Below are 13,472 nucleotides of genomic sequence, written 5' to 3' on the forward strand. Positions count from 1 at the left end.
TTCGTACCTAGCAGCATATTCAGGTGCAATTAGTGCTATTATATGTAGTAAAATATTCTTTCTTTGTTCAAGCAGATACAAACTGTTATGTTTTTGGTGTAATACGCATGTAGTAACCCTCAATGTTGTAAACTGTTTGGTTGTGTTGGATATTTTATTGTATAACACCTTGCTGATTGCACAGCTGGGTACACCCGGCCTGGTGAGGAAAAACTGGAGTGTGTGTGTGTGTAGATCTTCCCTGGACCCATCCCTGTAATATTGAACGAGCCAGTAAGTAAGAGGAGCGTCAGAGGAAAGGAGTTGGACTTTGCTGGGACACTGGAGTGTGTTTTGGACCATTTCAAATTTCCCAGCGACCTTGGAGCCCTGGACCAAACGTAACCAAAAAGTAAGAATAAACAAAGATACATCAAGAAATTAAAATATTAACAATACAGAACAGAAAACACCGGGTCACAGAACCAGGACCGTGAAAGTTTTAATGTAACAGTTTCCAGGTTGCTGTTTAGGCTTTTGTTTCTTAATTCCTTTTGTCATCTCCCTGGTTCGTGCGCCTATGTCATGTGTCATTGTCTGTGTGGTTATGTTGTCAAGTTTGTGTCATGTCTTATCTCCATGTTTCCTGTTTTACTTTGAAAGAATGGTAAATGGTAAATGGCCTGTATTTATAGCGCCTTTCTGGTCCCTAAGGACCCCAAAGCGCTTTACATATCCAGTCTAGAGATGGCACGATACCACTTTTTTATGTCCGATACCGATACCGATATCATAAATTTGGATCTCTGCCGATACCGATATGAATCCGATATTGTGTTTTTTAATCAATAAAACTGTTTTTTTTAATATCTTGCTGCATTTTGTATAAGTTCATACTCAAGTTTAAATAAACAACAACACTAAAGCTATTCTGTTATACCTGTGTGTAAAAAATACACTGCACACAAAATATTTCATAGTTCAGCAACACTGATCAATTTAATAAACCTTACCTAACTTAAAACCTAACTTAAACCTACTCCATCCTCCCTATTCTGGTATTTTAAAGAGTACTTAGCAGAAATATTAAGCAACCTAACTAATAGGGTTGCCAACTCCCAGCAAAAAAAAAAAAAAAAATAGGGAACCACCCACCCTCCACCTCATGATGCTTAATCGATGTAATCAACTTAAATTTGATGCAGGGTGGAAAAAAATGCACAGAAATAAATTATTTTTCAAGAATAATTAAATAGATTCAACATCTTTCTTCAACAGAATTGCAGAATTCACAAATGGTACTTTCCCAAAGGAAAAAGTACTATAGCTTACTAGGGTATATTAGACTTAACAGTTACTATATACAGTAATGGACTTCTATACATTTTACATCAGATTAAAACTTTGGGTGTAAGATTCAGATAATTATTTATTAAAAGCTACATATTTTAAATGAGAATAAGAAAGAAAAGTATGTCTTTGTGCCCCCTTTTCCCTGTTCACGCCCTATCGGCCCCCCTGGCTGCACTTTGCTAGATCCGCCCCTGCACAGTTACCAGCCGTCAGCTACGTAGAAAAGGATCCTGGTGTAGAAAGTAATATTAAATAAATTCTAACAACAGCTTATCAAGCTTAAACGTGCTGCTGTTGTTCAGCCGCTGGTTTCCTCTTTCTGGTGCAAAGTGGGCCAAAAACAAAGAAGAGAGAGGGACTCGCAACAGAAAAGCCGATCAGCTGATCGTTAAGCAGTTTCACGATTGAAGTAGCGGCAGGAAGGTGAGGGAGAGAGAGAGGCAGTCGCTCCATATATCGGTTGTTAAGCTTAACATGGGAACGCTTTACGAACATTCAGAGATGAACTTACACACTTGCTTTACTTCTCTCTGGGATAACTTCCTTGGAGATGAAATGCTGGTTGAGGCATACTGCTGCAAATGCTACGGTTATGAGCCGAGTTACGCCGTGTTGCAAGTTTTGTGAGATGCTTTTTTGATATTTAATGGATCGGATTACATTTTTTATTTTTCGCCGATATCCGATCCAGTAATTTAGGTCAGTATCGGACCGATACCGATACGTAATATCGGATCGGTCCATCTCTAATCCAGTCATTCACCCATTCACGCACACATTCACACACTGGTGATGGCAAGCTACATTGTAGCCACAGCCACCCTGGGGCGCACTGACAGAGGCGAGGCTGCCGGACACTGGCGCCACCGGGCCCTCTGACCACCACCAGTAAACAAAGAGTCTAGTGTTACTTGTTCATTGTATTTAATATCACTTCCCCTGTCCTGTCATTAGGTTCATGTAGTGTCAGCTGTTCTCCCTCATGTGTTTCCACTTCCCCTAATCATCCTTGTGGGTATTCTCTGTGTTTCATTCAGTTTGTGTTGTGCCATCTGTTAACATCCCTGTAACTTTAGCTACACGTCATGATTCATAGTTCTCCGGACCCTGTTACTGGTCATGTTTATAGTTATCTGTGTGCACCAGGGCCCTCAAGCTCACTTTTTGTGTATATGTGTTTGATAGAATTTAGAAATCAGTGCAAATTACTAGTCTATATCATAACGTCCGTTGGGGTTTTGTGTGTGTGTGTGTGTGTGTGTTTGTTGGTAAGTTTTTATTTTGTTTTATTTTGCGAGCTGGTTATCAGGCTCCAGCCAGCCAGAGAGTTCCTGGCCACCCACCCCTCCCTGTGTGCCAAGCAGCCTTTACTCCTCGCAGTGAGGCAATAGGGCTTTGGAGCGTGATGTCACTGGAGGTGGGCCACGCCCCTTTCCGCCATGACAGTAGGCTCCCAAATGTGTGACGCATGGTCAGGCTCCTACTGCTTCACTTATCGCGTCGAGAATTGACGTGCAGGGTCCACCTATTGAATAGAGCTCCCTAAACGTTGCTTATTGACGAAAAGAGATTTCCGCGCAAGAGCCTGTTGTTCATGTATTTATATATTTCTGAAATCACATTGTAGTGACGTGTACTGAACACAGTATATTATATAATGTAAAAAACTACCTGAGAAACAGCAGATACAGCAGATAAATTAATTATAGGCCATTACTTTTGTATCGTTTATTGCATTTATGGAGGGAGAGGTGTATGCTGGGTAATGGCACAGCTAGCGACACGGTGACTTTATTCACCCACTTCGGATGTTGTCAGTCCATCAGGCGTTATCAGCAGAAATCAGTCCCATAGTTTTGGGCCATCTCCACCTGCTAGATTGTTCAGAAGGTTGTTATCATCCATCCAGATGGAGGATCACCAACAGGAGCGTGGGAAGACTCCAGAATCCACTCTGGCTGGAATCCGGTGGATACAGCAGTGTTACAGGTAAGACCATTTAAACGGACAGCATTTATAGAATGACTATTAAAAGTCAGCGAGTATCAATAATGTTAATGTGGAGGACCCTGCACGTAAATTGTCGATGCGAGGGGTGTACCCTGCGCGGCGATAAGTGAAGCAGAGGGAGCCAGACCATGCGTCACACGTTTGACGAGTTGGGAGTGAGAACGTATGGTTCATTCTTAGCAACTCTGACTGTCCCACTTACACTTCTGATGGATCAAGAATTAATTTTTTACACAGTAACATGATTTATAGTCAGGGCTGCACATAAGTGGTTCGCAGGTGTGCATTCGCTGTCAAAATAAAAGTATTCCCTGAAATTCAGAGAATACACGCTTCTTTTGCGGTGGAGGAACACCAAAGTAATTGCTTACGGAGCTTGCTTCTTCGACATCTTTAAGAGTTCTGAACAAATGTCTGTCCTCCTCCAGAACATCTTATGTACGCAAATGCGCATCCCAACTTCTTATCTGGTATGCGTCTTTTATTTTGACAGCGAATGTGCACCTGCGGACCATTTATGTGCAGCCCTGTTTGTAGTTTCCTGTGCATTTCAAACATTGTCCTTTCTGATTTTGTTTTTGATTTTTTTTTTAAATAATATAATTTTTAATTTAACATGGCTGCTATGAGGCCAGCTAGGATCCCTGTGGCCCTACAAATGATCCAGGACGGATGAGATGAAGAGCCCATCGGAGGCACTGACTCAGAATCAAACATCTAAGATATAGATGACCCAGACTATTGTCCCCCACACTGAACAAGGCCAATCAGATACAGAGGAGTCCTCTGAAGAGGAAATGAATATTGAGTCTAACAGAATGAGCCCCTCTTATTGCTCTAGCCACAATATTGTAAATTAGTCGGCCAGGGCTTGCACCTGGGTTTAGTACTGTTTCCCCAATAGATGCATGGAAGATGTTCATGTCTGATAATATAATAGAGGAGGTGCTGACATGCACAAACATGGAGGCACGAAGAGAAGCCATAGACAGGGGAAAGAGTGAAAAATTTTTAATCAAACATAAGCTCCAAGCCTTCATTTGATTGACCATTCTTGCAGGAAGTGAGAAGAACTGCGATGTACCAGTCGGTGTGTTTTTTGGGAGTCCTCTGCATAACCCATTTTACAAGGCCACTATGTCAATTGAAAGATTTGAACATATTCACCATTTCTTGCACTTTGATGACAAGAGGACCAGAGCCTACCAACTGAAAACAAACCACATGGCAGCTTTCCGCTACATATGGGGCCTGTTCCTGGTCAACTGCAGGCAGAAATTCATCCTCAGTGATTGTGTTACAGTGGATGAACAACTTGTGCCTTTCAGAGGGAAGACCCAGCTTCTGCAGTAAATGCAGAGCAAGCATACAAAAGTGATACAAGGATACAAAAACTGCAATTTCTTAAAATTAATGAAAAAATAAATAAAAATGCAAAGGGCCTCATGTCACAAACATGTTTTATAAGGAATAACTCAAATATGAAAATATTACAACTCATTGTTTTAAAGATTTTGAAGAATAACAACTGAGTTTATAGCAAAACGCATTGTTTCTATTTGGGGTCATTTTTGACCCCACTCGTGGAAGAGTGTAGGTATTGGTAGGTTGTGCATCCAAGGGTTAAAGCAATTTCACTCTATAATCTAATAGAAGGCATTTCAACTGCTGTCCCCTTCCTGCTCTCATGAGAAGACTTCCAAGCATTAGCAGGTTAGTAACCATGACAACTGAAGAGACCGGGTATAACACGGACTAAACACAGGTAAGAATAAAAGTCGCTTTTTAAAATATTAATAGAAATGATATGTACAAACAAATCCTGATATATATTTACAACGCAGAAGGAAAATGTTTCTTCAACAATAGTGGGAATGAATCCTGTTGTATATTCTGTTTGCAATAGTTAAAGGAGAAAAAAAGCAAATGAAATACAAAGAATAAAAGTTAGAGTAGATTAACAATTCCAGAAACACTGCTGAAGTATATCTGATATAGCCTGCAGGAAGTTGGGCCAATGAAGCAAGTAAATCAGCAGCTAAATGTTCTCATTGTGTCAATCTTGTTTCCTGAAGCAGTTGCAAGTCTATGGGCTCAAATTGTGGTCATAAATATTTTGTACTTGTAAGTAAGTAAGTAAAATTTTATTTATATAGCACATTTCTAGATAAAATATCACAAAGTGCTTCTAAGGTATAAAACAGAAGCAGTCCAAAGTTAACAAAATGCAATTCTAAAAAGATGTGTTTTTAGCTGTTTTTTAAAAGTAATCAATGAGTCTGCAGATCTTAAGTTCTGAGGAAGAGAGTTCCACAGTCTGGCGGCCACAGTGGCAAAAGCTCTATCACGCTTGGTTTTCAGCCTAGTATGCTGAATAACAAGTAGGCCCTGATCACAAGACCTCAGGGACCTACTAGGGACATAGGGCTGTAAAAGTTCACTGATATAGGCTGGTGCTTATCCTTGAAGAGCTTTAAATGTCAGAACCAGTATCTTAAAATGGACTCTGAATTCAACGGGGAGCCAGTGCAGCTGTATAAGCAACGGTGTCACATGAGAGTACTTAGATGTTCTTGTCACGATTTGTATGCGTAAAACGAATTTGTGTGTGTGTAAAAAAGATTTGTGTGGACTGAGCCAAAAAATACGTGTGAAACTCTGCACCCAAGTTTCAAGTTACAAGAATGAATTTTGACCCTGTTTTTCTTCCTTTCATCTGATTGGTCAATGTCATGTCAATCACAAATTTAACTATCCAATCAGAGAACAGGTGGGTTTAGCTGTCGGCGGGGCGCTTTTTTGAACTGCAGGTCCTTGAAGGGTAATACAGTTTGAAGCTGGAGGATCTCTATTTAAATATCCGATAGAAGCTAGGTCCCCTAACTTTCAGTAGCTGTTGAAAGGATAAAGTTGTGGTATATCAGTGGTTAGAAATACCATTAGTACTTTAGGATTAGTTTAACACAAAGTCAGGGTTGACCCGGGACCACTGCTGTGAGTCACAGTGCGCAGCATAAAGGTCCTTCCTACTAACCAAAAGCCAAGGATCCAGAATTTGTTGCGTTGGCTGCTGAGCTCTGTGGGATTTTGCAGCAGCTCTACCTGCACTAGATGCAGGTAGAGCATCTAGTGCAGTACACAGACACAAATTCTTTTACACATACAAATCGTGATTTACAAGTACAAAATATTTATGACCACAATTTCAGCCCATTTAAGTCTTCAGACTCTAAAAGAGGAATTGAGCACACAGCTGCTTCTGCCTGCTGATGGACTGATAGAAGAGGAGCCTCAATTAAACATCTTTCTGATTTTCGTCAGAAAAAAATAATAATTAGATGATGGAGTTCAGCTGTGTGGATCAGCCCTGACACCACACACTGAACTAGCTACTCCACCTCTCCCCTGCAGCTGAGACACAAAAGACATCCCAGTACATACATCGCCCTACTTAGGTTGAGGTGGCATCCCTGCTCCCCAAGCCTTTGGAGCACCTTGAATTAAAAAGGCTGAAGAGCTCTCTGGTGCTGCCTCCCACCGAGCCGCCTGATTTTCCCAGCAAGCTGAGGAGAAACAGATAAGGCAACCACAACAACATCAGGCACCCAAACCAGAGGAGAAGGTAGAGACCCATCATCCCGTCCATCATGGCGAACGTGAGATCCTTTGCCAAAATGTTGACGACTTGGTGTCCCTTACCCAGCATCAGGGGGCTTGAAGAGAGAGCAGCTTAATTATCCTGTGTGAGACGTGGCTACCATAGTAACTCTGGACAAACACATAAACATGGACAGTTTTTATCTACTTCAGGCTGACACAACAAGGATAGCGGGAAGAATAGACAAGCGGGTCTGGCTGTGTTTATGAATGATAATACAACTCTGTACACCTAAATATCAAAGAGATTTTCTGTGATAAGGACATTGAGCTGCTAGCTATTAGCATGATGCAGCTGAATAGAAAAATAGCAACTACTTTTAATGTGATCAATGAGTTTTTTTTGTTTTTTGTTTTTTTTTTGTCTGTCCCATTTGATTCTTAAGCCGTCAGAATTGTTGTCTGAAGACCAACAAGGATACCAAATGGATTTATTTTGCCAAATGGATCATCATGGCATTGCCGTATTGCTCCATTTGATCAAACTTTGTTGTTATTATTTATTTTATTTTCAGTTGTTACAGATGGGACAGACATGACTGGGGGATAGGAAAGGGAGAAAGAAAGAGAGGAAGGAAAAGAAAAACAGAAGGGAAAAGGGACAGTGAGAAAGGGCACTTACAAAGACAAAGAGAAAGAAAAAAAAAAAAATCTCCTGGATCACCTGTTGAGAGAAAAAGAAGAGAAGACAAGCAAAAAAAACCAAACAAAAACAAAGCAACATACTAAACACAACACCATCACGTTAATCTAGCTGAGTGTGAACAGCAGTAAATACTAAATATTGAAAGTTGTTGTGCAGCACGCAGGACAGACAGCGCACAATGTGCTTTGAAGTAGCAGCTAAGAAAGGTGTAGTTTATGTCTACGAACAGTGAACACCCGTGTGCACACCTGTGTGGATCAATGCGCTTGTATACAAAAGGTTTCCCCATGTAACGGTCTGCTAGAGGGTGTGGAGGCCCATAGCCCCGTCCCCCAGGGCATGAAGCAGGCATGGAGGAGATCCAGGCTCCAGACATCCAGAGGACCCAGAGTGCGAGAGCCCAAGGAGTACCACCGGAGGGGCATCCGTGCCACCTTCCTGGGAAGGGCTGAGGAGATCCCCAGATGAGGGGGTCACCCAGTAGCCACGGAGCAGAAGCCAGAGGGGGCTGCACCGGCGTGCCCGCCGGCTCTGCCGGCAGCCAGCTGTGCCAGAGTGAACCGAGTTGCAGGCCCCGAGGCCGGAGGCCCGAGGGCCCCCTTTGCCCCGGAAGAGGCCTGACCGAGCGACAGGCATCGGATCAATGAGTTTTTAACATCATGGATCGTATTAGCAGTGACACTGTGTCGTTGGAAAGTGGCACAAAGTTCAAATGTTTGGCAGCCTTCTCCCTGCGTGTTAACTCTTTAACTAATGGTAGACACAGTTGTGTTTGACTTACCAGCTTTTGGGAGACTGGCTTTGGCTACAGCGCAGAAGTGAAACACTGACTTCGCCTGCCTCAGAAAAAAACATTACATTTGTCTTTCAGCATCGTGTACTCTGTTATAAGATGTCATCTGAGATGTCAAAATTTCATGCATTCAATACTGAGAAGATCACAGCATAATAATTTATTATATTTTAAATAATATATATTAATATTAAATGTGTATAAATGTTATGTTATTTAATCTTAAAAAGATAATGAAGACTTCCTGCGTACCACTAGAAGGAGACCATGTATCGCTAGAGTTTGAGAATGACTGATCAAGATAAAATGTCAAAATCTTGCATGTTTCTTAAAACGGGAAAAGGAAAAAAAATGTCAAAGTGAAAGACATGATTAGTTTTTTATACTCACTTGAAATGTAAAGAGCAATATTTTTTCCTATCTTACACACAGTAAGCACAATTACAGTAACCACCTTTTCATGACATTTTTGAGTCATTTTCCAACAAGTTTTTCCAGTGGAAAAAATCATGACAAAGGGACTGCTACATGATTCAGTGTATTTCATTGTATCAGTAATGTGTCTCTTGTTGCTAAAACTTAGAAACCTGTGACATTTTCTTTCACTTAACCCCAATACACATCAGTACTGGTTAATCTCTAAAGAAACAGAAATAGAGCGTCATTTAAGATATTGTTTTTTACACATAAGAGTGAATTATAACTGAGAATATACATTATTAAACAAAGCAGTCTTTCAGCTTTGCAATTTCTAAAAAAAAATAGCAGGACAAAAATCAAAACATCTCAAATATCTTTTTTTTCTTTTCTTTTAATAGTTTTTAGTTTTACTTGTTTTCTTGGATTTGTAAGTCACTTAGCCCAAAGCAAACTACTTTGGCTGTGGAGACAGTGATGTTTCTATTACAAAGTGGTAATAGTTAGGTAACAAGGCGGAAACAAGAATGTAATAATATGGTCATTTCTAAGTTGTTACCACTTAGTTACCCTAATAATAACCACTTAATATCCAAGAAATATCATGATAGCAACAATGGTTATAGTTGAGTAATATTACAGTGAAATTTATGTAATTGGATAATAGGAGGACAATAAGAGGTAATGATTACACACTTTTTAAGTTTGCTCTAGTAGGTTATTAATATATTATCTGATTACATAAATTAGAGTGCATATTACTCAACTGTAGGCACATAATTTTTCAATTTATAATCTGTGTGGTAGTCTTTACTGTTGTACCACTTATAAATTCATTTTTATTTTATTTTTGGTGGGACATAACAAGAAAATCTTTAGCTGTCCCTTTCCCTGCTGAAGAACTTATAGCAAGAAAAAAGGAAACTTTTATGGCTCAGATAGGTTCCTGGAAGTGCTCAGTAGAAAGGAGCCAGCAGCTTAAAGAGCGTGTTGACAGAGGTTCAGGTCTAGTGGTATCCTAGTGGAAGTTACAGTGTTAGTCCTGCACAGTTAAAGGTACAGTTAAGTGTACATTTCAGTATTAAGTATTTAATATGACATTTAATTATTCTCCACTCAATTCACCAGGCCAGGAAGCCAGGCCTACCTTCCCTGGCAACCAGCATCTCTGTTGGCTGGTGAAAATCCAGTTTTAAAAAAATGTTTCATGTTTTCCTTTGGTCAGTGAAGAATAATGAACAACAGCATGGAGATGCTTGTCATGGATCTGTGTACCTCTCAGTCTTTATTGTGTGTGTGCTTTGTTTGGTCAGTGGCTTATCCTTTTGGTCATATGTGGGGCATCTCTGATGCTTTTGCAATTGCTTGCAACCTTGATCGTCCTTGTTTGTAACATCTACAGTAAATTAGAACAAAAAGTGTTTTGGGCTACTTTCTTATGTTGCTGTCATAGTGTGACAGCTTGAACTTCTTGGTTGATAAATAGAAAAAACAGTGTGTATTACCAAACTGCCTTCCTATCCAAACTCTTAATGTGTGCGTTATTATAAATTTTTCAGACAACAAAGCATGCTTCACAGTTCAAAGTAATTATATTAAATTCTGTCAATACTTTTGCCAGGGAAGGAGCTGATGTGCATTATTATTTTAGTTTGTTAAAATGTGCATTCCTATTCTGGTGGAATTGGGCTTCAGTGTTTGTTTACAGTTCCAGATCCAGGTCGCAGCAAGGCAAACTGATCTTACCTGTTAGTTGGAATATTGCTATAAACTTATATGAATCAGTTTATGTCTTTTATTCACTGTAACATTTAACTTTTTGACAGAAGGCAAAGAGAGAGAGAGCAAAAAGAACAAAAAGAAACAGGTGAGAGTGGACATGTGGTCAAATTCACCAAAACATACAGCTGTAGCTTCTGTTTTACTCTTATTCACTGGTGACTAAGCAGTGTGTTATATTGTTATCAATTACAGATTCCCAGATTTTCACAAAGTAGTTTTTCAAATTAGTTTTTTTTTTTTTTTGCTGTGAAGTACAGACAGACTTTTGACCGCTTCGCCTTGGGCATTTTTAATCTGTAGCTCTGCTCTAAAAGAACGTACGTACCTAGCCCCGCCTACTACGCTTGCAAAGGTAAAATGATTGGCTAGAATTCAAAGTGTATGACATCTCGGGGGGGGGGGCACCGAAAGAAAGCACCGAAATGTGTGCTGCTTTTCGGTCTGGTTACTACCGTTAATGTCAGAATCAGTGCCTTTATGGCACCGGATACCGGTAATAACTAGGGTACCCATCCCTAGTTATTATGCAAAAGATTTAATAAAGGGGGGCAATACATAAACATGGTGGTCATGTTTGTAGATTTAGTCTCTCAGACTGTTCAGAGGCGTTGGCAGGAGCTGTAAGAACAAAAAGATCAAACTAAAATTGTCTATAATGTACAGTGAATGTTGATTTCTAGATAAACATGCAACAAAGAGTCAGGCAAGCAGAAATATGAATAGGGAAGTCACATTCATCAAGCAGCCATGAACACAACAGCATAAAATACAATAACACAACACAATAAAAACAAGTGTTCCTGTGATGCTTAATGTTTTTAGAGCGTATTGATAAGATTATAAGTGTGATTTATGTTCTAAATGCGAGCAGTAATATGTTCTACGCTGTTCCACATGAGCAAACTCTTTTCCTCAAATGTAGTTCACAGGTAGTCAGTTTAAATGTTCGTGTTCTGCGCAGCTATGAAGATCAGCTGCTCTGTAATTATCTATTACACTGATGCTTCTCACATCATCAGTCAACTGTAATATAATAATTTCACTTTGGCTCTGAGACTTATTTCAGACTGAGTGTTTCAGTTTAATGTGAAATGTGTCAGTATTGATTAAAACACAAATTCAAAAATTAAAATCAACATTTCCCCAACAGATCTCTCACCTTTCTTTCTTTTGTAAGTGAAAAACACCACAGCTGCCCCAACTGCAACAGCTGCAATGAGGACGATCGCTAGAACAACCACTGTCGCTCTGATGTCAGTGGGCTTCTCTGTTGAACAAAACATGGAGACACTTTATCATACAGAGGACACATGAATGAGATTACTAAAGAACAAGTGAGGAATGATTCAATAAGGACCTGATAGTAGATGCAGCTGACATCTCTGATTGAAATAAGAGGCAACACAAATCAATTAACACTCAGTTAATACGCCAACATTAGACATTCGTCTTGTGCAAACTTATGCTAAAAAACACTACATATAGTATTTCATTACGTTTTACTTACTTCAGTTCTCTGTCATTTATGTTCCCTTTTCAGTGAAGCATCTTACTGATTTGGTATTAATTAGTTATTGATCAGCTGCTAAAAGTATTGTTTGATTGGATTGGTGAATGTAAATGTGGCACAGGTCAGCTTATCCACACTGTAAGAAAAAGTCCTAATATTAAAGTATTTTACTGTGTATTTTACAGTTTTGTTGTTTTTCTAGAATATCATTAAATTTACATGAATAGACTGTGATTTCACATTTCAAATGTAAATTAACATAATATCACTGTAAATATAATAAAACATAATAATCTTGTTTTTTAAATGTATTTGTCTGTACATATGTATATTCACAAATGTATCATAATTTCACAAATATGTGTTATTTGAAAGATTGAATTGTTAAATTCAAATGTAATGCTATGGAAAAATATATAAACTGATTCTTATGATTGTGGCTCAAGAGTTGGCAGTTCTCCTTGTAATCAGAATGCTGTGACAGAGTAGTCACCTTTTTGAAATAAATAACTACTCTGTAAATATGATTCATAACCGTTGCAGGATCCAGTCTTACCCCAGTTGGTGCTGATCGCTGCTTTGTCCGGTTTGGTGACGATGTCCTCGTTCACGCCAGAGAGCTGAAACACACAGTCATACCCCTGCCAGTCTTCAGGTGTGACTGACAGTTTCAAATCAACACTCAACTGGAAGGTCCCATCATTGTTGGGGAGGCTCTCTGTGTGATGCACACCTTCATGGATCTCCTCTCCATCTTTCCTCCAGAACATCACGGCTCCATCAGGGTAGAAACCTGTAGCGTGGCAGCTGACTGGAAAGGAGGACGACTTCTGGAGGAGAGACACTGAAGGTAGGACTGAAAAGAGATAGGAAGTTGCTACATTGTCTTTAAATTGCAACATAAATTTTCTATTTTTTTCTACATCAGATTCTGTAATTCTACCTGCTGTCTGCAAAAAGCTCCTCCCATACTGCAAATACTTCTTTAAAAGCTCAGGGCATTTATGGATGAAAAGTTCTTTATTGTGTTCTAATCGAGTTTTTTCAGTATCCCATCTGAGTTTGATGATGACAGCCTGTGGTTTTGCAGTGATCCATGTCAGTTTCTGCAGGTCCAATGCTATAAAATCTTCTCCATCATAACCGTACTGAATGAACCCATTAACCTCTCCAGTCTCATCATCCCATTCACAGCCATTCATACTCTGCAAAATATGAACACCTGTAAAAAGACATAGCCAGAAAAACTGCATGAAAGCAGTAAGATGTCAGCATTACAGACACAAAAATAGAGGATCAAACAGTTACTGGCCCCAAAATCAGTC

General features: G+C 39.6%; 1 protein-coding gene across 1 annotated transcript in view; it reads right to left on the minus strand.

The window, feature by feature from the left end:
• LOC100699073 (major histocompatibility complex class I-related gene protein) overlaps positions 1–13,472 on the minus strand; it is a 32,976-nt gene that overhangs the window by 18,065 nt on the left and 1,439 nt on the right. The window contains exon 3 of the mRNA XM_025902451.1: positions 13,091–13,369. Coding sequence (XP_025758236.1) covers positions 13,091–13,369 — 279 coding nt within the window. The remainder of the gene's footprint in view (positions 1–13,090; positions 13,370–13,472) is intronic.

This window comes from Oreochromis niloticus, linkage group LG22 (genome assembly GCF_001858045.2).
Source record: "Oreochromis niloticus isolate F11D_XX linkage group LG22, O_niloticus_UMD_NMBU, whole genome shotgun sequence".
NCBI classification, from domain to species: Eukaryota; Metazoa; Chordata; class Actinopteri; order Cichliformes; family Cichlidae; genus Oreochromis; species Oreochromis niloticus.